General features: G+C 42.1%; 2 protein-coding genes and 1 long non-coding RNA gene across 4 annotated transcripts; 2 read left to right on the top strand and 1 right to left on the bottom strand.

Moving 5' to 3' along the window:
- Positions 1-817: 817 nt before the first annotated feature.
- LOC306984274 (uncharacterized protein) lies at positions 818-24,342 on the bottom strand. Of its 2 annotated transcripts, none has more exons than XM_079585484.1 (5): positions 24,146-24,342; positions 22,013-22,220; positions 2,729-2,808; positions 2,352-2,431; positions 818-957 (listed from the first exon to the last, which is right to left on the bottom strand). In XM_079585484.1, the coding sequence occupies exons 1-4, from the start codon at positions 24,210-24,212 to the stop codon at positions 2,394-2,396; spliced, it is 393 nt and encodes a 130-aa protein (XP_079441610.1). In that variant the 5' UTR covers positions 24,213-24,342; the 3' UTR covers positions 818-957; positions 2,352-2,393. The 2 variants fall into 2 exon arrangements, with proteins under 2 accessions (XP_079441610.1, XP_079441611.1); XM_079585485.1 differs by having other exon boundaries at positions 818-947.
- Positions 5,433-6,182, top strand: LOC306984273 (uncharacterized protein). Its single transcript, XM_079585483.1, has 2 exons — positions 5,433-5,769; positions 5,869-6,182. Exons 1-2 carry the CDS (start codon positions 5,566-5,568, stop codon positions 6,085-6,087), a joined length of 423 nt encoding a protein of 140 aa, XP_079441609.1. The 5' UTR covers positions 5,433-5,565; the 3' UTR covers positions 6,088-6,182.
- Positions 6,442-22,195, top strand: LOC306984278. The gene is made up of 3 exons (XR_013794514.1): positions 6,442-6,580; positions 21,812-21,898; positions 22,057-22,195. It is a non-coding gene; the product is annotated as an uncharacterized lncRNA (long non-coding RNA).
- Positions 24,343-26,170: the final 1,828 nt, after the last annotated feature.

Here is a 26,170-nt window from a genome sequence, read left to right as displayed (position 1 = left end):
GTACGATTAGCCGGTACTGGGCCGAATCTGGGTTCCAAAGGAAATATATCCCTTATGATTTATTTATTTATTAAACCATGGTTCATGTAACACAAATTTGTTGTATTACCACAATTTAACCATGGTTTTACTAAGGTATATTGAATTACATTTAAGCCTACTTACAACAAACATCTACAAAATAACAACAGAAAGACAAGTTACCATTTAATGAGATTTTATTACAGAAGGTAGGCTACATAATCTTAAAGAAAATATAAACTTGCACTTATTCTCACATTTGACTAAACAATGAACTAGTTATACAAAATTATTGCTGATAAAATGGTGCTGTGCAGTGGTAAAAATAAATAAATAAATTACTAATTTACAACAACAACAAAAAAGCACTTTGTTCCAAAGTAAAAATGTATTGTATACATAAATTACATATTGTACAAATAAACATGACTTAATGCAACTTTAAATACACAGCATCATATACCTCCTCTAAATTGTCTTGGGTAACATGTAAACACGTGCCCAACACAAGCATACGTTTGCAACTTATACTGTACTACATTAACAGGTCCCAATCTTGATTACAACAACAATTAATTACTTCAATACATTACTAAAAGTTTATTTTCTTTTATTGGAAAATGTTTACACATACTACAAAATAAATTCAGAAGAAATAAGCAGTACTTTTAAGAATGTTTAATATGATATCCACTCACATAAGATAAAGACATTAGATAAAGTCACCTCATGGAGGCTGATGAAAGCCAGATGAATACTCCACCACACTTTAAATTCTAGGTGAAAAAGAATTTAGGTTTTGTTCAAAAACATGTGATGCAGCATCCAGGCCAGTAAGTTGTTAGCATGAAGTCTGTCATATAGGCCAGTAGGTTACAGTCCAGCTTTGGTTCTGTCTTGACCTTCACCCCAAATGGACTCAGGAGCTAGAACACACTACATTAAAACACGCGGCTTGCTGAAATACTCCATTGTTATAGGTCAGTTGCAAAGTAGCCATGTAGCCTAATAAGTGCATTAATGTCCATTCAGCCAGTGTTTTCATAAATAACCCATAAATGATTAGGGCCCCAAAGCCAAGCAGAAAGAATATGATCAGTTGAATGTATTCTCCTTTACTTATACTCTTGAAAGGTAAAGAAAAAAGTATATACTAGTCTCATACATATATATTTTCTCTGTTGTGAAACAATGTAAGACATTTAACCGACGTTTAGGCTCTGTTGTGCAACGAATCCTCCGCCATCACGCAATCAGTGAACTGTGATTCCTGCACTGTGTGCGATTGAAACTCGTGCTGGATGAGCAGAGCTCAGCAAACTGTCAGCAAAACGACAGTGGAGGCACGGTGCCCGTAATGTAATGTGAAAGTAGCTGTGGCATATTCTATGATCATTGCATCCCACGCTCCATCTTGGCGATATTGTAGCACGAGATCTCGTCACACCCCTAATAAATAGGTAAAGAAATACCCAGATAGATAATCATTTTTCTCACCCAAAGCTATTGTAAAGTTTCAGACAACCTGGAAAACAGTGCATGAGTCAAGGAAAACATATGCCAGGGTTCGACATTAAAGCTTGTGTGGGACACGTGTTTTTTTTTTTTTTGAAGGGACAAGTGAAAGAGAATTTTACTTGCCTAACTGGACAAATGGCCTGATTAAAACATATATATAAATATATATATATATATATATATATATATATATATATATATATATATATATAGAAGCAATAAGGTAGCCTACGAGAGGCTGTGCTGTATTGTGAATAAGTCACGGCTGAAGGCCGTTGTTAGGCACGACCACGACGCGAAGCGGAGTAACCCCTTCAGCCGTGACTCATTCACGATACAGCACTTGCCTCGAGTACCTTATTGCTTTTATAAAAACGGTTACCACACAATACAACTATTCAAGCCGAAAAATATGTATCTATGAGATATGTATCTCATGAAGTAAAATCACTAAAAGCCTTCCTTCCGCTGGAAAAATGAGTCCATAACCGTAAACAGCAACAGAAGTTAAATACATTATTTCGCCAATAGATGGCGGCAAAGACTGTCTTTATGAGTGAGTCAGTCAGTAGAGAAGACTTCACATTGTATGATTTTTAAATAATTAATTAGCATTTTATTGCAAGGTCCTGGAGTGGCCTAGCCAGTCTCCAGACCTGAAGTTGTTCTCCCCACTGTGTGTGTGTGTATATAGGGGTTGCACGACTACTGATTTCTGCTAGTCAATTTCTTATCAAAACACTACTCAAGTTACTCGACTACACAGACTACCAATAATATATGTTTGACATTAGTTTGGAAGTTTTACTTACAAGTCATAGGGTTCACAGCGCCTTCGAGATGTTGATCCACTCCTACTCTGCTATTGTGCAGGCCATCAGCATGGAAGGATCTAGGAACACAACAAACCGCTTGTCAGGTTTATTTAAAGGCAAGAAGCTGCAGCAGAAAAGAGAAAGAAGAATATACAGAATTTACAAAAAATTATTTCTTAAATTAGGATAACAGAATTTATGTTTTTAGATTTTACTTATTCATATTGCTCCAACCGTGTCACTTACGTTTGGATGTCAAAACCTTCTTAAAATAAATTTGCTAAATAAAAAAAAATAACAGATGCATTTGATATAGGTGAAACATATTGTGAGAAAATGGATATGAAGTTATTTAATGAGCTTCCTCAGTTTACCTGTGCGTCTTCTCTGGCAGCAGCTTTCTTCAGAAGTCGTGGTGCTTCCCCTCCGTTGTAGAGGGGTTATTTTGTTGCTACTGAAATCACAGAACAATGTTTATTTGTTTACCATTGATCTAGTTTCAGCCAATTTTAGCGCTCCATGTAAGTAACGTCACCGTTAAATAAATTAGCTCACTTCCAAGCAAAAACCTTTACAAAACTATTAAAAACATCTCATCTACGCTCATTAAAACATGTCAAATCACGCACGTAGCATTTACAAACATAAACATCTAGAATGAGAACATTACATGAATAAAATCTCATTAATATTAAATCATGATTTTAAAACTCATTTTGAAGTTCTATGACATAGGTGCAAGATCCTGCACGTGATAGTGGGACAATTGTGGTATTTTTATCATTTAAACTGGCCAGGCTAGGCTCACCAGCAATGGTCTCTGGATGCAAGCCAATCAGCGGTTAGTGTAATCGAGCGTTTGTCGAGCGTTTTCAGCTGTGGGCCAATCAGCAGCTCGGATAATCGAGCGTTTATCGAGCGTTTTCAGCTTTGGGCCAATCAGCAGCTCGGATTATCGAGCCTTTATCGAGCGTTTTGGGCCAATCAGCAGCTCGGATTATCGAGCGTTTATCGAGCGTTTTGGGCCAATCAACAGCTCGGATTATCGAGCGTTTTTGTCATGGCAATCATTAACAAACCGGACGTGACACCGAGTCACCGAGTGAGTACAACAACAATAAATAGAATATTACTTATGTACTGATATAACATTGTCTTCCCAGAGTACTTTTACAATGTACTGACATGGAATTTGTTGATGTATTATTACGTCTTGCCGTCAATCGCTGGTTTTGATATGCAAGTTAAAAGATAGTTAATTAGCGTGAACGTCAACGTCAGGCGTCCTGTTTACACATTTAAACCATTATTTACACTTCGAATTTCGACTCCAAACTCTGTAGATGTAACGTTAGTAACTACATCTACAGGGTCTAAGGAAGATAACCACGTAGTCTGATCAAAGATTAAATACATTTTGAGAGATCGCTAGCATGTAATGATTGCTTTGCATTGGAAATTAATGGGACTGTAACGTTAGCTAGGATACTACAGTTTAATTACAACATGTGACGATCTCTGAAAACAAAATAAAATTATGAAAAGACCATACAGTTAGTATCTTTAGACCCTTAAAGGATTAGTTCACTTTTAAAATGAAAATTCTGTCATCATATACTCACCCTTAAGTTGTTTCAAACCTGTATGAATTACTTTCCTCTGCTGAACACAAAGGAAGATATTTAGAAGAATGTCAGTAACCAGACAGTTTCTGGTTCCCATTGACTTCCATAGTATATTTTTTTCCTACTATGGAAGTCAATGGGAAAGCAGAGGAAAGAAATTCATACAGGTTTGAAACAACTTAAGGGTGAGTATATGATGACAGAATTTTCATTTTAAAAGTGAACTAATCCTTTAAGATTATAATATCACCACGTGAAATCAAAATATAAAGTTTAAGTGTATGTTTTATGCATTAACGATCAGCCTGTTTGTTTAATGGCTGCCAATGCATAGGGGGCTAACCCTGGGGTCATTATTTATTTACCTGTTGTGTCACGTTATGTTCATTTGTTAACGTTAATATGTCAATAGTGAATGAATGTGTAGTACTAGTATATCATTAATCTTATGTGTGATATTCCTGTTAATATGGCAATTAACATGTAGTTTAACCTGTAATGCTCGTTTAATGCTGTGCTGTGTCATTTCTTGTCATTGTAGAGATGGTTTTTGCTCATTTAAAAGTTACGGCCTCGCAGCATGCTTCTCCTGCGTCTGATGAGGCGGTGGCCTTCATCGCCGCTAAGGGGCCACGCGGGACCGCCACTGCTACGAGGGCCAAGAAGCCGGAGGAGGTGGAGAAGGAGGCCCAAGCCTACGTCGTCTCCAAGGGCGGTGACCCTGGTAACCACATGCTGGTGCTGGGCTGCCACAGCATCCAGTTTGTTAAGTACTAGGGTCAAACGTTCCGTTGGCTCCTGGAGAACGACGTGGGCTACACCACGCAGTTGGTTGCCAGCCACCAGCGGGAGCGGGAGAAAAGTGCCTCCGACAGCCCCCTTATGGCCAACAAGGACGCACTCGGCCGGTACTCGTGAGCCCACCCTGCTTTTGCGGAGCAGCTTAGGTACCACCGGGTGCACGAGGAGGGTGTGAGGGTGAGGCGCTTGTTGGCTTTGGGGACTACAAGGAGGCTACCCTGAAGGACCTGTACGACTCTAAGGAGAAGAAGCACCAGACGTAAGTCCTGTTGTGGTGAAGGGCAGTGGACTGTTGACAGGGTGCTGTGACTTGTTGATATGCGTGTTAATCTTTGATCATTGTCTTGCAGCTTTGTCAAGTGGCTACGGCGTAAGACACCGCAGCCTGGGACCTCGATAGACGCCGCCAGGAAGTACATCCTGGACCAAGACAAGGAGCGGTCGGCAGAGGCGGCTGCTACCCCCCCACCTCCCACCAGCAGCAGCAGCACCACCACCTGCAGTGGCCCCAGCAAGGCCGCTGCTTCCACCGCGCTGCCGCCACGCAAGCCGATCGCTCCCATGTTCTCGGCCCTACTGGGAAGGCGTCCAATGGCCCCAGGTGAGTTCCAGGTAGATCTCTTTCTTTCTCTTTAACACAACAGAGCTTCAGTGTACAGGATTAACTAACCATTGCCCAAGCGGCCTGCGACCGGCGGGTAATTATCCAGCTGCGTGAGCGTACTCGGGGGAACAGCGCCACGCAGCTGTACAAGAAACTCTGTGAGGCACACACAGAGGCCTGGATGCGGCGGTCCATACACAGTACCTCAGCGTCATGGAGCCCTTCACGTCGCGAGGTGTCGTGCGCAGGTGCACCCCACCACCAAAACCGCCACCCGTGCCACAGTAGTTTACCCTCCCCGCTACAGGGACAGGCCAGCTCGGGGGCGCTTCATGGCAGCGAAGCCAAGCCGCACCTCTATACCTGGTGTGGAAAGCTTGAGACGGTAAGGCTACACTTCCATCATACATTTCCCTGATGTACACACAAGCTGCTCTATGTAATGTTGCTCATATCGGTCATTGTTTTTGTCCATTGTCCGCAGCTGCCTGGTCGTACAGACCTCTGGACCTGCCAGCAGTCCCAGCGCAAGGTAGAGGCTGGTAGAGGCAGTATGCACCCAGCTCTGCCGCTTGATCTCCTCGGGCACCCGTGGTCGCGGTGGAACAGCATACTGCTTCGGTACCAGCACATCCGGGACCTTGTGCTGGGCCACCAGAGGCTGACATGCTTGAATGACTTACTCTCAAAATTGTACGTGTAACTAAAATACTACGTTGAAATCCGTTCTCAGGTTCACCAGGACGCAGCAGGAGAAGGAGAGGACTGTGCTAGCTTCAGGCGTTGCAGCAGAGGGACGACCACCAGCGGCAGCGGGTTCGGCGGCGGCAGCGCCAGCATCAGCGACAGCAGCGTCGCAGACAGCAGTTTCACCGGCTGCTACTGCAACTATTTCGTAAAACCAAAGTGACTGAGACAAACTAACCCTATATTAAAAACAAAGCCTGTAAATGACAAAATCAAAGTGGCGAAGATACAAATCTTTGTCATTATTTTCTTTGTTATTAAATATCAATAACAAAGATACACACACAACTTAATATACAAATGAAATAAACAGTGCTTTATTTTTTAAGCTGATTGATTTTGTCATCTAAGGCTTTGTTTTTAAAATAGGGTTAGTTTGTCTGTAATGCTCAGTCACTTTGGTTTCACAAAATAGTAAAACCAACATGAAAAAGAATAATTATAAAATCGTAAGTCGAAGAAGCCCAACAGGCTGAAGAGAGGTGTTTGTGGCAAATGTGGCAAAGACTGCACATGTCCACCCTGTCATGGAAGGCTTGGTGACAGGGTGGACATTTTTGGTTAAAGGGGTCATGACATGAGAAACCAAATTTGCCTTGATCTTTTGGTATATAAGAGGTCTTTGTACCATTAAAACGTCCTGCAAGTTTCATAGCTTAAGACTTCCTCCCCATTATAAACGAATCATTTATTTAATCAAGCTCTAAATACAGCTCGTTCTGGATCCATGGTAAGAAGTGACGTCACGGTACGAAGTGACGTACCAGCGTTTGCATATAGACCGCCTCCAGCACAAGACAGCTACGCTTTAAGCGCAAGGCAACTACGCTCATTTCGTATCGTTGTCGCGCGCTGCGCGCCTCACAAGTGTTCAGTCGACGGACAGCGAGTGGGTCTGTGTACAGGGAAATTACGATGCCACGCAGATGTGCTGTTCCTGGCTGTGGACAAACAACATCTTTGAATACGCTGCAGAAAGATCCAGTCGTCAGGGGAAAATGGATGCACTTTATTTTTTGCGGACGTCCCAGTCACGCAGTGTTAGTTTAAGCGTTTGTTCTACATTTGAAGGATGACTGTTTTGAGAACAAATCCCAAAATGATGCTGGCTTTGCCAGAAAACTGTTGCTCAAAGATAAGTCCGTGCCGACTATTCTGGGCTCAACAACGACGACGCAAACTGTAAGTAATGTATTTAAAACTTTAAACTACTTTTTAAATACGCTGAATCCGCAAATGTTCTGGCTGGGGGCGTTAATAATTGATGCATAGGCACTGACGTTAGCCAATCATAACAGTGGGCGTTAACACTGAACGCTTAAAGGGGAAACACCCCCAAAACAGACTGTTTGAATCAGAGGATGAGAAACAGGGTGGGAAAAGGTCATAAATCACTACATTTAAAAAAAAAAATTGTAAAAAAAACTATAGTAATACTATAATTGCACCTAAGGGAACATAATAATAAAATAAAACATGTCATGACCCCTTTAAAGTTAGCATTTAATGAGCACGTGTACCTGCAGTTAGTAAAGGGATTCACTTTTGAAGCTGATTGTGCACTGTTTAAAATATATATTTAGAATTTCTGAAAAGTGTATATCTCACAATGACAGGGTGGACATGTTAAGCTTGACAACACGCAACTACAAACACGATATGATGAAAATTAGGAAATATAAGTGTAGATACCAGAGGTGGCAAGTAACGAAGTATAAATACTTTGTTACCTTACTTAAAGGAGAACTCCGGCGCAAAATGGACCTTTGGTCTAATTACACATTGTTACCTAGTCAACCGTTATCTGAGATTTGTTTTCATGATTATCGAATGTAAATAGTTTTATCTCTAAAAACAGTTTAGCCTATAACGCTAGTATAACGCTAGTATATTGGGCATTGAGTAATAACAAATAAAAATCGCTTGTTAATACCACTAACAAGGCTCAAAATAGCCCCACACTAACACGGTAGCATAATGAGGGTCCCTACATGCAAACCGAAGCATTGAACGAACACCGATCCAAATGCGCTGGACCATATGAGATTCTACACAGTTCAGCGCATTTGGATCGGCGGTTCGTAGATCGACTGATAGAGACTATTTTTCAAAGATGGCTTCTGCCTGTATACGCGAAGTTGACTGTATGTATAAAATATCTTCTTATTAAACTGTCTGTACACTTACACAGTTCTCAATGCTTCGGTTTGCATGTAGGGACCCTCATTATGCTACCTGAAAACATGGCTCAGTGCAATGGTCATAAGTGACACTTGACAGTATTGCTGTGTGTCGTGTCCAACAGGACAAACTGGACAGTATTGATGTGAAACATATGCCAACAGTTAATTTCTGTTAAAGGGTTAGTTAAACTTTCAAAATGCTTTGAAATCACCCTCTTATTTTTACCCGAATTGCTCAAAACTTTATCTGTATAATGTAAACACACGGCAGATTCAGACATGTGAAAGGATTATTGATATCTTTAATAATGTTTCCATGGCAACGCATCAAACTTTAATATTCTTTTTTTGATGCTTTTGAGGCTCTTAACATGCTTCAAATTGAAGTAAACTCGACAGACACATCACATTTACTTGCCAGTACATGTGTGCACAGTTTCAGAAAAGGGCGTGGTAAGGGGCTCAGTAGCGCCACCTTTAGTCAAAAAGGGGGTATTAGTTTTACCCACAGTTACAAAAATCGGTACATATATTCTTGTCCTCGAGCCGGACAACTTTCTAATTTACAGTCATTAGCTCCGACCAACAGGAAGTCAGATATTTTGGTTTGAAGTGGACTTTTGGAGGATTTTTTCAGGAAGTCGGCTATTATGGGTTGTATGAAAACGCATGCCCCTGGAATTTTAAACACTCATCCTAGAAAATTCATCCGATCGCAACCAAACTCAGTCAGCATGAAGTCAAGACATTGAGGATGCTAAATTGCGGACAGCTTTTTGATATCTCGAACGGTTTGGCTGTGGCGAGGAAACAAATTTATGGCGAGAAAAGAGAAACACGATGTGTTATAACGTCTTCATACATTAATTGATCTTGATGAAACTTCAGCAGTGTGTTTGTTGTAAGAGGCCGATCAGGTGGATGTGACTAATGTGAGTCAAAGTTATAGCGCCACCAACTGGCAGCAAGAAGTGTGTTACTTTCAAGACGCTTTTGACAAAAGTGGGGGGGTTAGTTTTACCTACAGTCACAAAACTTATGTATATTGTGCACATCGAGCCGGACAACTTTCTCATTTACAGTCATTAATCTCCGACCAACAGGAAGTCAGATATTTTGGTTTGAATGTGGTTTTGTCTCTCTCTGACAGAGTTCCCCCTGCCATTCTGTGTGTGTGTGTGTGTGTGTGTGTGTGTGTGTGTGTGTGTGTGTGTGTGTGTGTGTGTGTGTGTTAAACGTTTTAGTTATTGTCTATTATTTTCTGTTACTGTTATAAGATTCAATGACATTACAAAGTTAAACTATTCCTGTTTTTCATTGTAAATTTTTTTTTTCTGTTTTGATATATTTAAACCTTTAAAAAAACCTGGCCAAAAATATGCCCCCCGATACGCCTTTTTGCACAACCCACAATGATGCAAGCTCTAAAACAGACTTCTTCTCGACAGTCAAAGCGGGGTTACGTTATTGCCCGTCGTGCACAGGAACCCGAAAGGCAACGGGGTGGCGGCTTTTTATATATATAGTAGTAGTAGTAGGCCTCCTTCGGTCGTTTATCGACCATGGGTATTGCGCCCTAAGAGTTCGTAGTGTTGCGACTAACACACCATCGTCGTGGCTGGTGAGACCAATGCGGGAGTGACAGTCTCTGCTGCACAAAGTGCAGATGTAGTTGGTCGTGGGAGGATGTCCATGTGCGCGGGTCTTCCGACTGGTTCTCCTCTCCTCTGCTAGCTTCAAGATCTTCTCCTCGCCTATATTTAGCTGTTTCTTGAGCAGAAGGCGCCAACTGCTGCGGTTTGCTGCAATGTCCTCCCAGTTCGCTGTATTGATGTCCAGGGCTTTCATGTCTCGCTTGCAGACATCTTTGTATCTCAACTGGGGGCGACCTTGGGGTCTTTTGTTGTAGGCGAGTTCACCATAGAGGATGTCCTTTGGGATCCGCCCGTCTTCCATACGGCGCACGTGGCCAAGCCAGCGCAGTCTGCGTTGTCTGAGCAGCGTGTACATGGTGGGGAGGCCGGCACGGGCAATAACCTGGGTGTTGGGCACTTTATCGTACCAGCTGATGCCAAGGATGTGGCGAAGACATCGCATGTGGTAACTGTTCAGCTTCTGCTCTTGCTTGGCATATGTTGTCCAGGACTCACTCCCGTACAGGAGGGTGCTGACTATGCAGGCTTTGTACACTGCCATCTTGGTTTGGATGGTCAGCTTGGAGTTTTCCCAGACGCGAGTGGTCAGTCGTTCTAGAGTTGTTGTAGCCTTTCCGATGCGTTTGTTGATTTCGGCATCTAAGGACAGGTTGTCGCTGATGGTGGAACCCAGGTAGGTGAACTGGTGGACCACTTCAAGTTCGTAATTCCCAATGGTGATGATAGGTGGTGTGTCCACATCTTGGCCCAGCACATTGGTCTTCTTCAGGTTGATGGTTAGACCGAAGTCTTTGCAGGCCCTGGAGAATCTGTCCATCAGGCACTGTAGATCTTGTTCAGTGTGAGAGCTGACTGCTGCGTCATTGGCAAAGAGCATGTCTCTGATGATGATCTCGCGCACCTTAGTTTTTGCTCGAGTCTTGCGATGTTGTAGAGTCTGCCGTCTGATCTTGTGTGCATGTACACCCCTTCGGTTGAGTTCCCAAAAGCATGTTTTATAAGTAGGGAAAAGAAGATTCCGAAGAGGGTTGGGGCAAGAACACAACCTTGTTTCACGCCGCTTTTGATGTCAAAAGGTTCTGACATGCTGCCATCATACTGGATGGTTGCCTTCATACCGTCGTGAAAAGATCTGATCATGCTATGAAGTTTCGGGGGGCATCCGATCTTCAGGAGGATGTTAAAGAGCCCTTCTCGGCTGACTAGGTCGAAGGCCTTGGTCAGGTCTATGAAGGCGATGTAAAGGGGCTTCTGCTGTTCCCTGCACTTCTCCTGTAGTTGGCGAAGGGAGAAGATCATGTCCACTGTAGAACGTTCTGCTCGAAAGCCACATTGGGACTCGGGGTAGACGCGTTCTGCCAGCTGTTGAAGTCGCACTAGCAGCACTCTTGCATACAGTTTGCCCACAATGCACAGGAGGGAGATGCCTCTATAGTTGTTACAGTCGGTCATGTTTTTGTAAAGGGTGACGATTTTGGCATCTCTCATGTCTTGTGGAACACCACCTTCACTCCAACACTGACAAAGGATGTTAAGTAGAGGTTGTAGAAGGGTGGTCTTACAGTGCCTGATCAGGTCTGGGGGGATGCCATCGTTCCCAGGGGCTTTGCCGGAGGCTAAGCTGTTGATGGCCTTGCTGAGTTCTGCCAGTGTTGGTTCAGCGTCTAACTCCTCCATGGCGGGCAGAGGATCGATGACGTCCAGTGCTGAGGTTACAACAATGTTCTCTCTGGAGTAGAGCTCTGAATAGTATTCTACCCATCTCTCCATCTGCTTGGTTTTGTCGGTGATCACATTTCCGCAGGTGGTTTTCAGGGGTACAGTTTTGCTCTGAGTTGGTCCGAGAGCTTTCTTGATGCCCTCGTACATTCCCCTGATGTTACCCGTTATATATATATAAATATAGCTGCAAGCAGCGATGGAGGGCCCTAGCCGGTGGCACCGCCACCCCGGTGCCTTGAGTGTAACAATAAAGTTACAGTTACACTAAAGGCACCGGGGGTGGCTGTGCCACCGGCTTGGGCCCTCCATCGCTGCTTGCAGCTATATTTATTATTATTATTCTCTAAAGTTAATCGCATTTTTGAGGGCCTAAACATGCACGAAAACTCACGAAAATTTGCACACGCGTCAGAACTGGCAAAAATTTACATCTGATATGCGTTTCACAATTGGGCGGGGTAAAATGGCTCGATAGCGCCACCTATAAATGTTCTACAGAGTGCGCCTCCCGCTACGTTTCACGTACGTGTACGAAATTCGGTACATGCATGTAATGACGCGACGTTAAATTGCGAAGATCTTGAGTTTTCGTCGAAGGGCGTGTCCTCGGCGGCCTGACAAATTTTTATGTTTCGCCATGAAACAGAAAGTTGCTGTAACTCAGGCAAACAATGTCCAATCTACCCCAAACTTCACACGTTTGATATGAGTTCTGTCCTGAACACATGACCATGCTCAAATTCAGTTACAGTCATAGCGCCACCTGCTGGCAATAGGAAGTGTTTAACACTGTTTTGGACTCCTAATAACTTATAAAAAAAGTGCCAGCAAGTGCTAAACATAATAACAACATACTAGAAACATGCTAAAACATGCTAGCAAACATTAGCTAAGTGCTAAAGCATGCTATTACTGCAATTAAATAGGAATTTGCTATAACTCAGGCATTGAATGTCCAATCTGCCCCAAACTTCACACGTTTGATAAGAGTTCTGCCCTGAACACATTTACATGAGAATATTCAGTTATAGTAATAGCGCCACCTACTGGCAACAGGAAGTGACATGTTTAACACTGTGATGCAGTACTAGCAACATATTAAATATGCCATTGAGTTATATACATGTTAGAAACATGTTAAAACATGCTAGCAATTCTTAGCTAAGTGCTAAAGCATGCTAATGCAATGAAACAGGAAGTTGTTGTTTCTGAAGAAGGCAATGTCCAATCTGCCCCAAACTTCACACATTTGATAAGAGCCCTGCCCTGAACACATCTACATGGCAATGTTAAGTTAAAGTAATAGTGCCACCTACTGGCGACAGGAAGTGACATGTTTACTACTGTGATGCAGTACTAGCAACATATTAAATATGCCATTGAGTTATAAACATGTTAGAGACCTCTTAAAACATGCTAGCAATTATTAGCTAAGTGCTAAAGCATGCTAATGCAATAAAACAGGAAGTTGTTGTTATTCAAGAAGGCAATGTCCAATCTGCCCCAAACTTCACACGTTTGATAAGAGTCCTGCCCTGAACACATCTACAAGACACTTTTCAGTTATAGTAATAGCGCCACCTACTGGCAAGAGGAAGTGACATGTTTAACAGTGTGATGCAGTACTAGCAACATATTAAATATGCCATTGAGTTATAAAGTTGCAGTGTGAGGCTGCGCTCTAGCGTCAAGGCTGCGTACTGCACGCTTAAACACTGTTTCTTTCACTTGATACAGTGTCAAATATTAATAATTACTGTAATTTCATAATTAATAACTAATAATTAATAAAAATGAGGAACGCTTCACGAATTTGCGTGTCATCCTTGCGCTCCCTGCGAGCCGATCTTCGGTTCCCCTTCTGTTCCACTGTTTCACTTTTCCTGTATCCTGGTTGGCCCGTCGTCGTGCTCGCCATTGGTCGGAGCTCTGTTCCACTTTTCAAACTTCCAGATATGGTCATGGTGAGTAGCTTGCCATTGGTCCTTCGCGAAAATTCCACTTTTCCTGCACCCTGATTGGCCTGTGGGCGGGACCACCCGTCAGCGCGTTTGGGGTGGGTGAGTGAGTGACGTTAGTAGGCTACCGTTTATTGCTGACAGCGATCGATCTACATTTGACTGGATTTTCGTCCATCGAAAAGACATCATCATCATTATTTGCTGCAATTGTTTTGACATTCGTCATTTGAAGATATGGAGGTAAGAGGCCATTACGATTTTATTACGATTTGCTTCATTTTCGTGTGGTTCGCCGGCGCCGCCCCTGTAACGTTACACATGTACTGTATACGCGAAGTGATTTAAACAGATTTACCACGCTTTTACCTCGACTATTTTTATGTATATTGTGTTATTTAACAAGTTGTAACAACTGCTTAGTTACGTAGTACTATAGTTACTGCTATAACAGTCAGTTACTATAGTTACTGCTGTGGTTGTCTCTTCGTACGTTTTGATGTGCCTCGAATTATTGTTTTGAAATAAATGCATAATGCTATATGCATATATATATATATATATAGTAGTATAACCACATTAGTATTCTGAGAGGTTATATACATGTTGTACAGTTATAGAGTTAGGTAACAGCAGGATGTCAAAAACGACCCCCGCCACCTGACCTGTGGCTGGGGGGGATGGGGGACAGAAAGCAAAGTTTTGCAGGGTCATGCATGGTCATACTCAAAAAGAGCAAAATATCTAAAGTCAGACAGGTCATGTCAGTGTGACCTGTCTTCTGACTTTAGATATTTTGCTCTTTTGTGTTGATAAAAGAGATTTTGATTTGGTTGTAGATAAATAAAAAAACCAGTGTCTTCACTAAAATGTATTTATCTGTTGTTTTAAAAAAAAAAGTGTTAATTCAGATGTTGTTATGCATTTATACTCCAATTTTAGGTTCTAACGGATAGTGTGGTCATATAGTGAAACAAAACCCATATTTTGAGATCAACTTTAGCCCTTTTTTTGCCAAATAATGAATTAAATCCCTCATATTCCTTAAATTTTGATGGTTCAATTTAACTTGTAGGGTCAATAAAAGCAAATGTCCCCTTGGACATCACTTTTGGCCACTACTGTAGATCTGACAAGTGTATTTACTTAATTAGTGTTTTAACAGCACTGTGTTATTTCTTTATTTTGTGTCTTGTAGAAAATGCATCACAGTGCCCAGTTCCGCAGGGAGTCCTCCGGTGAGCTCACCCTGAAACCCTCACCTGAGGCAGCAGCCCTTGCTGCTGCCTACAGAAAAAATCCCACCCCGGGACGCTCGTGGCCTGCTGCGAGGGTGAAGGAGGAGGCCATCAGTCGCGTGGCAGCAGCGGGAGGTGATACGTCCGATCACCAGCTCGCGATGAGTGAATACGCCCTGCAGTTCGGCCAGTACCGGGGCAAGACCTTTAAATGGTTGCTCTCCAACGACGTTGGTTACGCATCCATGGTGCTGGCCGTGCATCAGCGGGAGCGGGAGGCTGGCGACACCACCCAGTCTGCTGTCATGAGCAACAAGGACGTGTTGCTGCGGTATGCCGGCCTGTTTCCTGACATGGTGGCTGCCATAAGCGAGCGCCGGGTCAGAGAGGGCTTTGGCACACGAGCCCAGGAAGACCAGGTGCTTGTTGGATTTGGCAAATATGCCACCATGTCATTTAAGGACCTTTATGAGGCGACGGACCGCGACAGAAAAGGGTATGTGTTCACATCTCTAACAGAGAATGCAGACAGTATGTGTAGTGTTGGGCTAATCATGTGTCCCTCTATTTCAGCTTCATCAAGTGGATGAAAAAGCAGACTGCAAGACCCGGTACGAAGATGGAAACTCTGCAGAAGTACATACGGAGGAGAGACGCTGACATGCTGTCAGGATCAGCGTCTCCAGGCATGAATCTAACTTAACTTTGTTTTTGTAGGGTTTATATTATAATTCTTGCATAAACTTAACACAGTTATTAAACTGAACTGATCAGACACTTGAGCTGATAGTCTTTTTTTAGCAGAGTTTAAACTTGTCTCATGTTTAATAATTTTTGCATTCTGTAAAGCTGCTTTTAAACAATCTGTATTGTGTCAAGCACTATATAAATTAAGGGGACTTGACTTAATTAACACTGTTCATCCTAATATTAACAGTGGCCAGCTGTGCTTCTGCAGAGGAACCGTCTGACGAAGTTCTGCTTGCTGCAGTGGCACATATAGATGTTCCAGGTGAGCATTACCTTCTCTTTAGTGGGATTAAATTTGTGATTTAATTAGAATACCGTGCTGTTGTACATTTATATAACCTGTTTCGTTATTATGTATTATCAGCCTTCAAATGGATGGTTTTGAACAGTAAAACAGTAAGGTATGAGGTCGTGCGGGCTACCGTGGCTTTCTTTTTTCCTTTTTCTTTTTGGTGCTTTTAATATTTTACAACATCTTTTTACACTCCATGGCTTTTTTCCAATGACGTTGCCTTTTCCCCACCCTGCTCAGCTTTGAGCATCTATCTTTTTATCTCCACACATTTCTGTGTGTCATCATCTTTTTGTCACCGAATGATTTTCAATCATTAAATGGATGGCTACAGCTGCAATCACTAATCTTAACACACTACTAATATCTAAATAGTAGCACTAATATCTAGCAGTAGTAATTGTATTAATCTTTTAGTAGTAAATAACACTGATGGTGCCACTTCTATGCATCTCATTTCCTTTTTCCTTTTATGCCAATGCAGCTGATGTGACTCAGTCCAGTCAGCCAGAACCTCTGCCCTCTGCAACGAGAGCTGCTGTGCCAGAAAAGCAGCCTCTGCCCACAGAAGAAGTAAGTAAAATGCTCAAATGGTTAGTGAAAAATCTGCAGCAGAAAAAATAGACCCACACGATTTTTCTTTTTCTTCCCCTTACAGCTGCTGCTGCTGCCTGAAGGCTGGAGACAGACCCTGCCCAAAGAGCAGCATTTGTGGGTCAGCAAGGCTCTTTTCACCAGAGACAAGTCTGCGAGGCTAGTTCTGACAAAGAACTTGCGTCTCTGGTGGCATCCTCCTGGGCCCCGTCCTCTCTACTCTCAGCCCCCTTCTAAGCCTGATGCCTTCTATCATGCCAGGCTGTTCCTGTGGGTCCCCTACCGCTTGTGGTCATACAGGCTGCTCTGCTCACAGCCCAACTGTCGCCGTCTTGGTTTACCGCTGACAGCATGCGGGATGTACAAGACGGTCAGGAGGGTCTTGGATGCCAGCGGCTGGTACTTCATGGCTACTGAGTACCTTGAGTGCCGGTCCTGCAAAAAGAAGCTGGTAGCCTGGTCACATGACATCCTTAATCAGCTTGATCCTGTTCACAGGGAAATGTTTCCTGCGGTTTTGACCTACAGGTTGGCACACTTTTTTTTTTTTTTTTTTACGTTTTAACTTGAGAAATTGTCTTTCATGCTCATTATTGAGCTGTGGTCTTTATTGTTTTATCATGCAGGCTGTCCTGTGACAAGGAAATAGTGAGGTGGATGCGAGGACGCTCATTGGGGAACAGTTCAACGTCTGCCTACCGAAGCCTGTGTGTCAGGCACAGAGAGCATTGGATTGCCCAGACAACCCATTTTCTCTCTGTGGTTGCAAAGTTCCCGGACCACGCCACAGACCCTAGCAGTCTCGCTGCCCAGCTACCTCAGATGGTACCTGTGCCTCGTCCGGCATGGCTGCTGTCAGTTTACGCCAAAGACGTACTGACACGGCTGCCGGAACTAAAGGCCAGGGTGACCTCCATCTATGGAACAATCCTGAAGATGGATTCCACTAAAAAGGTAAGAAGACACATGCTCATTACATCACCATTAGCAGAGAGGCTAGGTCACCTTTTTGTTCTCATGTTTTCATTAATAGTATTTCTTCTGTCACAATATAATACATTTTTTCAATGTAAACCGACAGGTGTTTCCAGATTAATACTTCTTTTCATCCTATTTTAGGTCACTAAGAAACTGGCTGGCGAGGCTGCTGGCACAGCAGCATGGGCCACGGATGTGGGAAATGAGTTTGGCCAGGTCCTCATGTGTGTCCTCACTGAGGCAGAGGGTGATGGCCTACTCCCCATGTGCTCTGGACTCGTGGAGAGGTACCGGAGAGCTGGGGAAGCTCCTCCCCAAGTCCTCTATGTGGACCGGGACTGCTGCTCTGCCACCGGGAAAGGGAAGGCGGCTGCAATGTTTAGTGAGTGGGACCAGCTGATCGTCCGCCTGGATCTTTGGCACTTCATGCGGAGGTTTGCAGTAGGGGTGACCACAGATAGCCACCCGCTTTACGGCCCCTTCATGAAACGCCTCACCTCTTGCATCTTTGAATGGGATGCTTCGGATGTGGAGAGGCTGAAGGAGGCCAAGCGGGCGACAGGCTGCGAGCCCACCACCAAAGAACTGGCAAAGCATTGTCGCCGTCGCACTCGAGGGACCCAGGAGACGAAGCAGCTCATTGAGCAGATGCTTGTGGACTTCATGGGGGCAACGGACACCATGGGCATCAAACTGCTTGACCAGCAGAGGATGCAGGAGATCTGGCGGACCCAGCAGCGCCACTTAGAGTGCATCCAGGACCCGCCAGGTGTACAGCTGTACAGGAAGGTAGGAGAGGTGACCAAGGGAGGGGTCATTCTTTCCTCGTATCGCTGTGCACGTGGCTCAACATCCCTGGAGTCGTTCCACCTGCACTTGAATCGCTTCGTGCCAGGTTTGCATTACACAAAAATTGCGTCTGTTGTTTATTTGTGTGTGATTGCACTGTATGTGTTTTTTATGGTGATCTGAATTTGTTTTTAGGTACAAGAGCAAATGCTTTGCATTTTCAAGTGTACCTGTTGGAAGGACTGGTGCAGTGGAACGAGGCACGTGGGGTCGCTGCTGTGGAAGGTGCCAGTAGGGAGGAAATCTGCTACGGTGGCCAGCTCCTGCATTACTGCAATGCCCTGAGCCAGCAGCTTCTGGGTCGGAAACTGGCACAGGATTACACCAGCCCCGGTGAATACACAGGTATTGTGTTCATGCAGACATTTTACTTTAGGTGTTTTTCGCCCGCGTGTTATTAAAACATCTATGTGTGGTACACTTTGTATTTGTACAGGAGAGCTCATTGGTGTGGAGTACTTGTACTCCCAAACCAACAGAGCGTTTGAGGAAGACGCAGGTGTAGATCCTGACATTCCCGATGGGATTCGGGATGAAGACCTGCAGGATGATCTAGAGGGTGATGAGGGGTTTGAGGATGTGTGCCTTGATGAGCCCATTGAATTTATGGAGCTTGAGGGCACAGACCTGCAGCCCCTACGCCCTCCTGGTCTGTCCTCATCCCAGACGGTCTCAGCAGCTGAGTCTTCCTCTCCCTCCTTGTCCACTCAGAGCCAGGTAAATTAATTTCCATAAACACACTGTGTGTACACTGAGATTTTATGGTGTGTGATGATGTTGATATTTCATTTGGGGTTTATTTTATAATAATGAATGGCTGACTGTAGATTATCTCACTTATTTCACAACTATATGAGTAGATTAAAAAAAATACTTTCATGTTGGTACATTTATTTTACATTGATGATAGAGGAATTTATTCATTTCTTTTCGTGTACAGACGGAGAGTGTGGGTCCAGATGGCCGAGCTGGCTATGACCACGTCATTCGGCTGGCCAACAGTCTGGTTGACCTGCGCCATCAGGGGTTTGTCACCCAGAGTAAGGTGGATGAGATAGTCATGCTGTGGGACACCATGTCAGATCATGACAAGGGCCCTCTTATCTATCCACCCCGTCACCGTGACAAACAACTGAAGGGTCGCTTCAAGGTCAGCCATTCAAAGACCAATGTGACCCCGGGCACTGAAAGTCTGAAGAGGTACTGGTTTCTGTTTGTTTTTTTCACTTTCTGTTAAATCGTTATCATTTGATTCACTTGGAAAGTTCTTTGTATCTTGGCTATGATTATTACCAGTCTTGTAACCAATGTTATTTACTTTTGATTCTTTTTCACTTTGCAGATGCTTCCTTGGAGCAGGTGGACCAGCTCAGTGGCCCAGCACAAGCCGCTTGGTGGAAGCCATCTGTCTGGCTCTCTGCAGGATCTACCCTGCCGGTCAGACCATCGCCGGAGCCCGGTTAAACCGATGGGCTGCCATCATGAGGGACTATCGGATGATCCGGGATATAGTCCTGAGCAGCCCCGGAATCATGGCCCGGACCAAATTAAAGCTCTTTGAGCTAAATCAGCTCACGATTTCCCAGTGGTAGGTTCAGTAATTGATTGTTCATGTTTCCATCTGTTTTCATATTCATTATCATTTTTACACACAGATAATAATTATTGTCTTTTCTGTACATAGGCACAATGACCGTATAAAGAGGCAAGAGAGGGAGGTGTTGCAGCAGGACATTCAACCTTTTAATGCTCCTTTGGTGGCCCCTCAACAGCTCCCCCCGGTACTGCCAAAATTACAGGAATTAGTCCAGCATGGACACCCATCATTTGGGTTTAAAATACCTGAGGATGCGTCCGGACAGGCAGCAGCGCGTACTCGAGGCCAGCCTCCTCCAGTGGTCTTGACGACAGCAGCTGTTGCCAGACCCACACCTCAAGTCCCGCCAGGCACAGTTTACTCTACCACCACGTGTGTACCTGTACCTTCTGCGTCTATAGTGACGCCCGTTCCTGTTTGTGCTGCGCCCGTTCCTGTTTGTGCTGCGCCCGTTCCTGTTGGTGTTGCGCCCGTTCCTGTTGGTGTTGCGCCCGTTCCTGTTGGTGCTGCGCCTGTTCCAGTTGCTGCACCTGATGAAAAGAGGGTACCAAGGACAACAGCGTGGCGTCGAAAGAAGTTGTCAGAGGCAGCCACAGCAGCCGCAGCTCAAGGCTTGACACCGAGAAAACGGCAAATACCTCAGCAGTTCATTTGCCAAAAGTGTGGCCAGCCAAAGACTAAAGAATTTGGCCACAGCCAGTTCCGGGGCGTACACTTCTGTGCAAAGTCTTCTGGGAAGACTGTGGCACAGTGGATGGAGGAAGTCAAGAGAGGAGAGACAAAATAGACATGGACACAAACGGATACGTTGTAAATACGTTTATTTAATTTTTAACAAATAATTTTATATATAAATAAACATATTTTCTTTTCTAATGGCTGTGTGCATTTCTGCATTTCTGAAAGAAAAAGAAAAAAACAATAATATTACATGTATCAGGTTTTACAATACCATAGTAATTTTATTGCATACAAGAGATAATTAAAAAACATAATTTAAACGCACTTCCAAAAGCACATTGCCTGTATACATTTATATATGGTTGTGTTAATATAGTTTATTTTTAAACTGCACTAAGGATTTCACTTACATTTATTGAAATACTAATGGATAGATATGATTGAAAATCAATACCACATTGTCCAGAAGTCTGAATCCTGAATTCCATTCATGCATATGGTATGAACTAAAATATAAAAACTTTAATTTTACTTTAAAAACTATTTAAAATATAATAATCATTTTAATATATTTTTAATATTTGACTATAGTTTGGAAATACCATTTGATTTAAATGAATTAATATAGACATAAATATAAACATATATATATTATATATATAAACAGGACATTTTACGGAAATCAATTTTTCAATTCGGAATTTTTATATGATACAATACTATTACATGATATTCATGTTAATATATCTTTAAAAAATCATACATTGTACATTGTATATGTATCATACATTGTCATACATTTAATTATAACACATTTGATAAATTCCCTCATGTCAGGGACATATTGTGACAGTCACAGCACATGGCTACTTAATATGCTCATGTCATACCCAAGGAAGCACATGGCTACTTATTATGCCAGTCTCAGGTACCTTGCTCTGCCCACCCCCAAGGCACGCCCCCTAAATGATCCCAATTCACTGATTTCTCTCTTTTTAGCAGAGATTAGGACCCCACAACACCACAGGTGACCCAATTGGGGTTTTGGGGTCACCAACTTGAAGTTCAGGGCCTTGAAAGGCTTGAAAGGGTCCCAGGGGCCACAGGGGGCCCACAGAGAAGATCCGCCAGTTTCTTTTGCGCAGGGGCCATGCTAATCTTCTCTGTATCGTTCCAATTTTAGTATATGTGCTGCCGAAGCAAGCACGAAGTGAGAGATCTGAGGAGAGCTATTTATACCCATGACCTCCAGCTATGCATTTCATAGGTGGTAAGTGGATAGACCCCTTATTCTACTCACTTATATCAAATGTGACTGCAAGTCATGGTGACATAATCATGTAAACCTTTAAAAATTTATATATTTTCAAACCAGCAGTTTTACCGTAGTATTTCCTGAGCTGTAGAACTTATGCTTCTCTGGTCTAGCTCTGATTGGACGTCTCCGTGTGACGGAGGAGCTCTTTGTCTCACGTCTGGCACCCTCCCCCGCAGACAGCGCAGAAACTTCCTCCGGGGCAAAGAGCAGCCGCCCGCCTTCCTCGCAGTAGAGCACAAAAGACCAGAGACCAGGAAACTCTCCTGTGAAAACACTGTGAAATGCTTGAAGTCTGAGAATCCCACAACACTCAAAGACTAGAAACATTTGATCTGACGTCAAGATCAATGCCTGCCTCTATACATGATGTTAAATTGCACATGGCATTGGAGTAATCTAGTTGCAAAATATTAGCTATTTGAACTTTAAAAAGTCTTTAGCTGCACTGACATGCGTTTCCATATATATCTGATCTATTAATCTTTCTATAATCTTAACAGAATTTATTTTCACTATCAGTTTGTATCTGCAAAGCTTATGTAGGCAGTTGTATATAGGCCGTAGGTTTTGTAAATAAAGCCATCAGAGGAGAAAGTACAATGAGCAATAATGCCCACAATTTCGGTCTAAAAAGATTTAAAAAGGTCTCCCTGAGCAATATGTATAATAATACCTGAGAGTAAATAAACATCTCAATATGAAGCATTTGAGAGAGATTCTCTCCTAATGTCAGACATGCATCAGGCCCTTAAATAAAATATAGGAAATGTCTATTAATCAAAGAATCCTGAAAAAACGTCTATGATGGTTTCCACCAAATTATTAAGCGTCATATTAAACGGTTTTCCACACTGATGATAAAAAATGTTTCTTGAGCACCAAATCAGCATATTAGAATGATTTCTGTAGGATCATGTGACACTGAAGTCTGGAGTAATCACAGCAATAAATTATATTTTAAAATACATTAAAATAGAAAACATTACATGAATTACATTAAATTGTAAAATTTCAGAATATTGTTGTTTTTACTGTATTTTGATCAAATAAATACAGCCTTGGTGTGTATTTGTGTTTAACACTCAAAAGACAATCAATCACTTGTCGCCATCTAGTGGCGTAATTGTTTTCCAAGGTTTGCCATCACATGAATAAATTACGTTTAAAACTTTTTTTAAATCAGTTAAATACATTTGTAATAATGTTTCACAAATATTAATGTTTTCACTGTATTTTTGATCAACTAAATGCAGCTTTAGTATTAAATGCATGTAAAAAAAAAAAAGTAGGCCTAATTGTTTTCCCAGTTTCGCCTGACCCAAAAACCCTCACCCTGAGAAATATTCACTTTTACCAGCGAAGATAAGTATAATTTCACGTGCCCCTCATGAATGGCCATATTACGATACTAATACGAATAATACATTTGCAACAACCTTTAAACCATTTAGCATTCGCCACATTAAATTAAGACCATTTTTGACGTTCAATTCCTGATTTAAATAGTTCTTTCATTTTTTAAAGCATTGAAGCAAGTCACTGTTCACTGCCATTATATGGACGAATGCGAGCAGGACATTAAAAACATTGTGGTCTGATAAGACTGTGAGTAAATAATGGCTATCCCTTTAAAAACATCAAGATAGTAACACAACGTTTGTCACTAGAGGGAGCTTTACACCGTGTTATTATAAGTCAGTGTTCATTAGAATGATCTTGAAACAAAAATAAAATATTTCAGGGTAAAAACTTACATTCAGTTTCTCTTGAACTTACAAATTCTAAATATTTGTTCCATGTGTGCGTTTATTTCGAATTGCAATGTATGCTTCGGTCCTGCACAGTTACTCAAATAAGGCCTTCAAGAAATAAAGAAACATCACAGCCACTTGAAGTAGATTTAGTATGCGATAGTCACGGTTGTGTTGAATTAATGACGATGAATGCACTCAGTGAGGTGTTGATGCACACATGCAAACGTTATGGTAAATCTGCGCATGTTAACTGTTTTTTAGCTTGACAAAAAAAAAAAAAACTTTTCCAGACAACCGTGACATTAAGACTACAACAACAAGTTATTTTTGCAGTTTCACCAAAACCTTCAACAGCCAGCTATAAGCAGAAGTCACGACAGCGATGTTCAATATATTAGGGACATCCAATTGATTAGTTTTACAACTTTAGGTTAGAACTCCTTACCTGGGCAGTTGCTAAGGCCAATAAACTGCTGTCGTAGTGACTTTGTTAGAGAAGCTAGTATTGACATTTTTCTGGGAGGCAGTGGTGCTTCTCAATTCTTATTTTGTGCATCCTCGTGTCTCAGCTCCACCCCCTGTAAGATGCGAGGGAAGAAAAGGAGGACGGAGGAATCGAAGGAAAGCTTATTTGTGGGATATTCTTGATCACTCGAGCGTCACCTTACTGCGTCACCAGCTGCGCTCAAATTATCTGCTCTTAAAGTTTGGTACGTGTATTAATAAAGCTATGCCCTGTTGATATATATGTGTGTGTGATATATTTATTTAAACTGCAAAGGTAAAGCGTAAATACAAATTATCGTGACATATTTGTGAAGGGAGAGGATCATTTATACGTGCGTCAGGGAGGGAAGCATTTTAAATCCAGGACACATTCTCATTCTCTCTCTCACCACCACCACCATATTCTTTTATAATTCAATAGATCTTATTTTGATTGACAAATCAAGTCTTTGCTTCCTTAGAGCCAGTGTTGTAACATATGGAGGCTTGTCTAATTTTGTTAGGAAGATGTTAAAAATCCAGTAGCACCTCAATGCAGTACATAAGATCCAAGGGGCGGAGTTGGATCTAGATCCGAGGGGCGGAGTTGGATTTCCTCCCACTGCATTCTGATTGGTCGACAGGTTCCTAGCGTTTCTCACAGTTTCGCGTTTAAAGTCTGTGTAGAGAGAATGGTGTCGTCTTAGCGGTCCCTAATTTAATAACAAATGATCGTTGCGACGGAAGCGAATCAACTTTAGCTGGAAAATAATTTTATTAAAGAACCGCTATAAAGCCAAAACCATCTCCATTTCCTTAAATTATAAGTTTATCTCTGTAAAGCTGCTTTGAAACAACACTGTTAAAAGCGCTATATAAATTAAGATGATTTGACTTTTGACAGAAAAACAAACTTGCTGAAAACCAATCTTATTTAATTAAGTTAAAAAAGTTACAAACATTGTAGTTTGCTCATTGTGTGAATGTGATTTTTTTTTTCATTTGGAAAAAGTGTTTAATTTTGATCCAAAACAAAAAGATTGATTCAAAATTCTTACATTTCATCTTCCCTGAAAAGCATGTCGTTCCTTGTTACATGCAAGAATAAATATCTCTCAAAAAGAAATGTATTCTTTGATTGGCTGATTTTTTACCCCTCTCAGTAGTCCACATGCACTTTGATTTCAAATATTAAATCAAATATTATAATATTAATAAGTAGGCGCGTCTACTTTTGAGTAATATTAAATCAAGTTTAAATTCAAATAGAAAATATGTGTGCTTTTCCACTGATTATGCAACTGTAAGTGACTAAATTATAGCAGCACTAATTTTAAACTTATAAATGACTTCACAAGGGAATCTGACTTAATTTACATAACACAAGAGCATCTCACTTACATAAATGCATGAACAATTCATTACCAGCACAATTAAATAGGAAAAGAACACGTTTATTAACACACTAGTAAAACAGACATTTTGAAAACAGTAGGGAAACTTTGAAGGCAAAACATAAGGAAAACCACATTGGGAGCCCACGCAGAAATGACACAAACATTACAGGGAAACCACCGGACATTCACAATTAACTATTCATCCTTTCAGGTCAGCACAGATCTGGCAGAACTCGCTGCAAAAGTCTGGGTGGGTGTCTTCACATATTATTTTAAAAAGTTCCCCCTTTCTTCCTCGACCTCCATATCCTGTGGGTTAGCAAAGAAAGCAAATATTTAAATGTTCATTATTTTTTAAATGTTTTAATTCATCATTGAAAGTAAAACACTCCATGGCAACAACTAACATGCATACCTGGAGTGTAGTGTTTGCCTAACCTGGCAAGTGGGTAGCGTGGCTAACCTGGCTAACTAGATAGCTACCTGACTGACAACACCACATGTTAGCTTACCCTAGCTATAAACATATGAACATACCAACAGTATTATCCAAAGCTAATTAGTTTAGCTAAATAGATAGGCCACCT

Source organism: Phoxinus phoxinus, assembly GCF_949152265.1.
Source record: "Phoxinus phoxinus genome assembly, chromosome: 17".
Taxonomy (NCBI): domain Eukaryota; kingdom Metazoa; phylum Chordata; class Actinopteri; order Cypriniformes; family Leuciscidae; genus Phoxinus; species Phoxinus phoxinus.
The sequence above is the reverse complement of the archived record's forward strand: the minus strand, read 5'-3'. Positions and strand labels throughout refer to the sequence as shown.

Coding starts and splice junctions, on each gene's coding strand:
- LOC306984274 (XM_079585484.1), bottom strand. CDS start 24,212: ATGTCAATACTAGCTTCTCTAACAAAGTCACTACGACAGCAGTTTATT. Junction 22,221..24,145: donor TGGCCTTAGCAACTGCCCAG/GTAAGGAGTTCT, acceptor AGCATTTCACAG/TGTTTTCACAGGAGAGTTTC. Junction 2,809..22,012: donor ACAGCTCAGGAAATACTACG/GTAAAACTGCTG, acceptor CTGTGATTTCAG/TAGCAACAAAATAACCCCTC.
- LOC306984273 (XM_079585483.1), top strand. CDS start 5,566: ATGCGGCGGTCCATACACAGTACCTCAGCGTCATGGAGCCCTTCACGT. Junction 5,770..5,868: donor GGTGTGGAAAGCTTGAGACG/GTAAGGCTACAC, acceptor CATTGTCCGCAG/CTGCCTGGTCGTACAGACCT.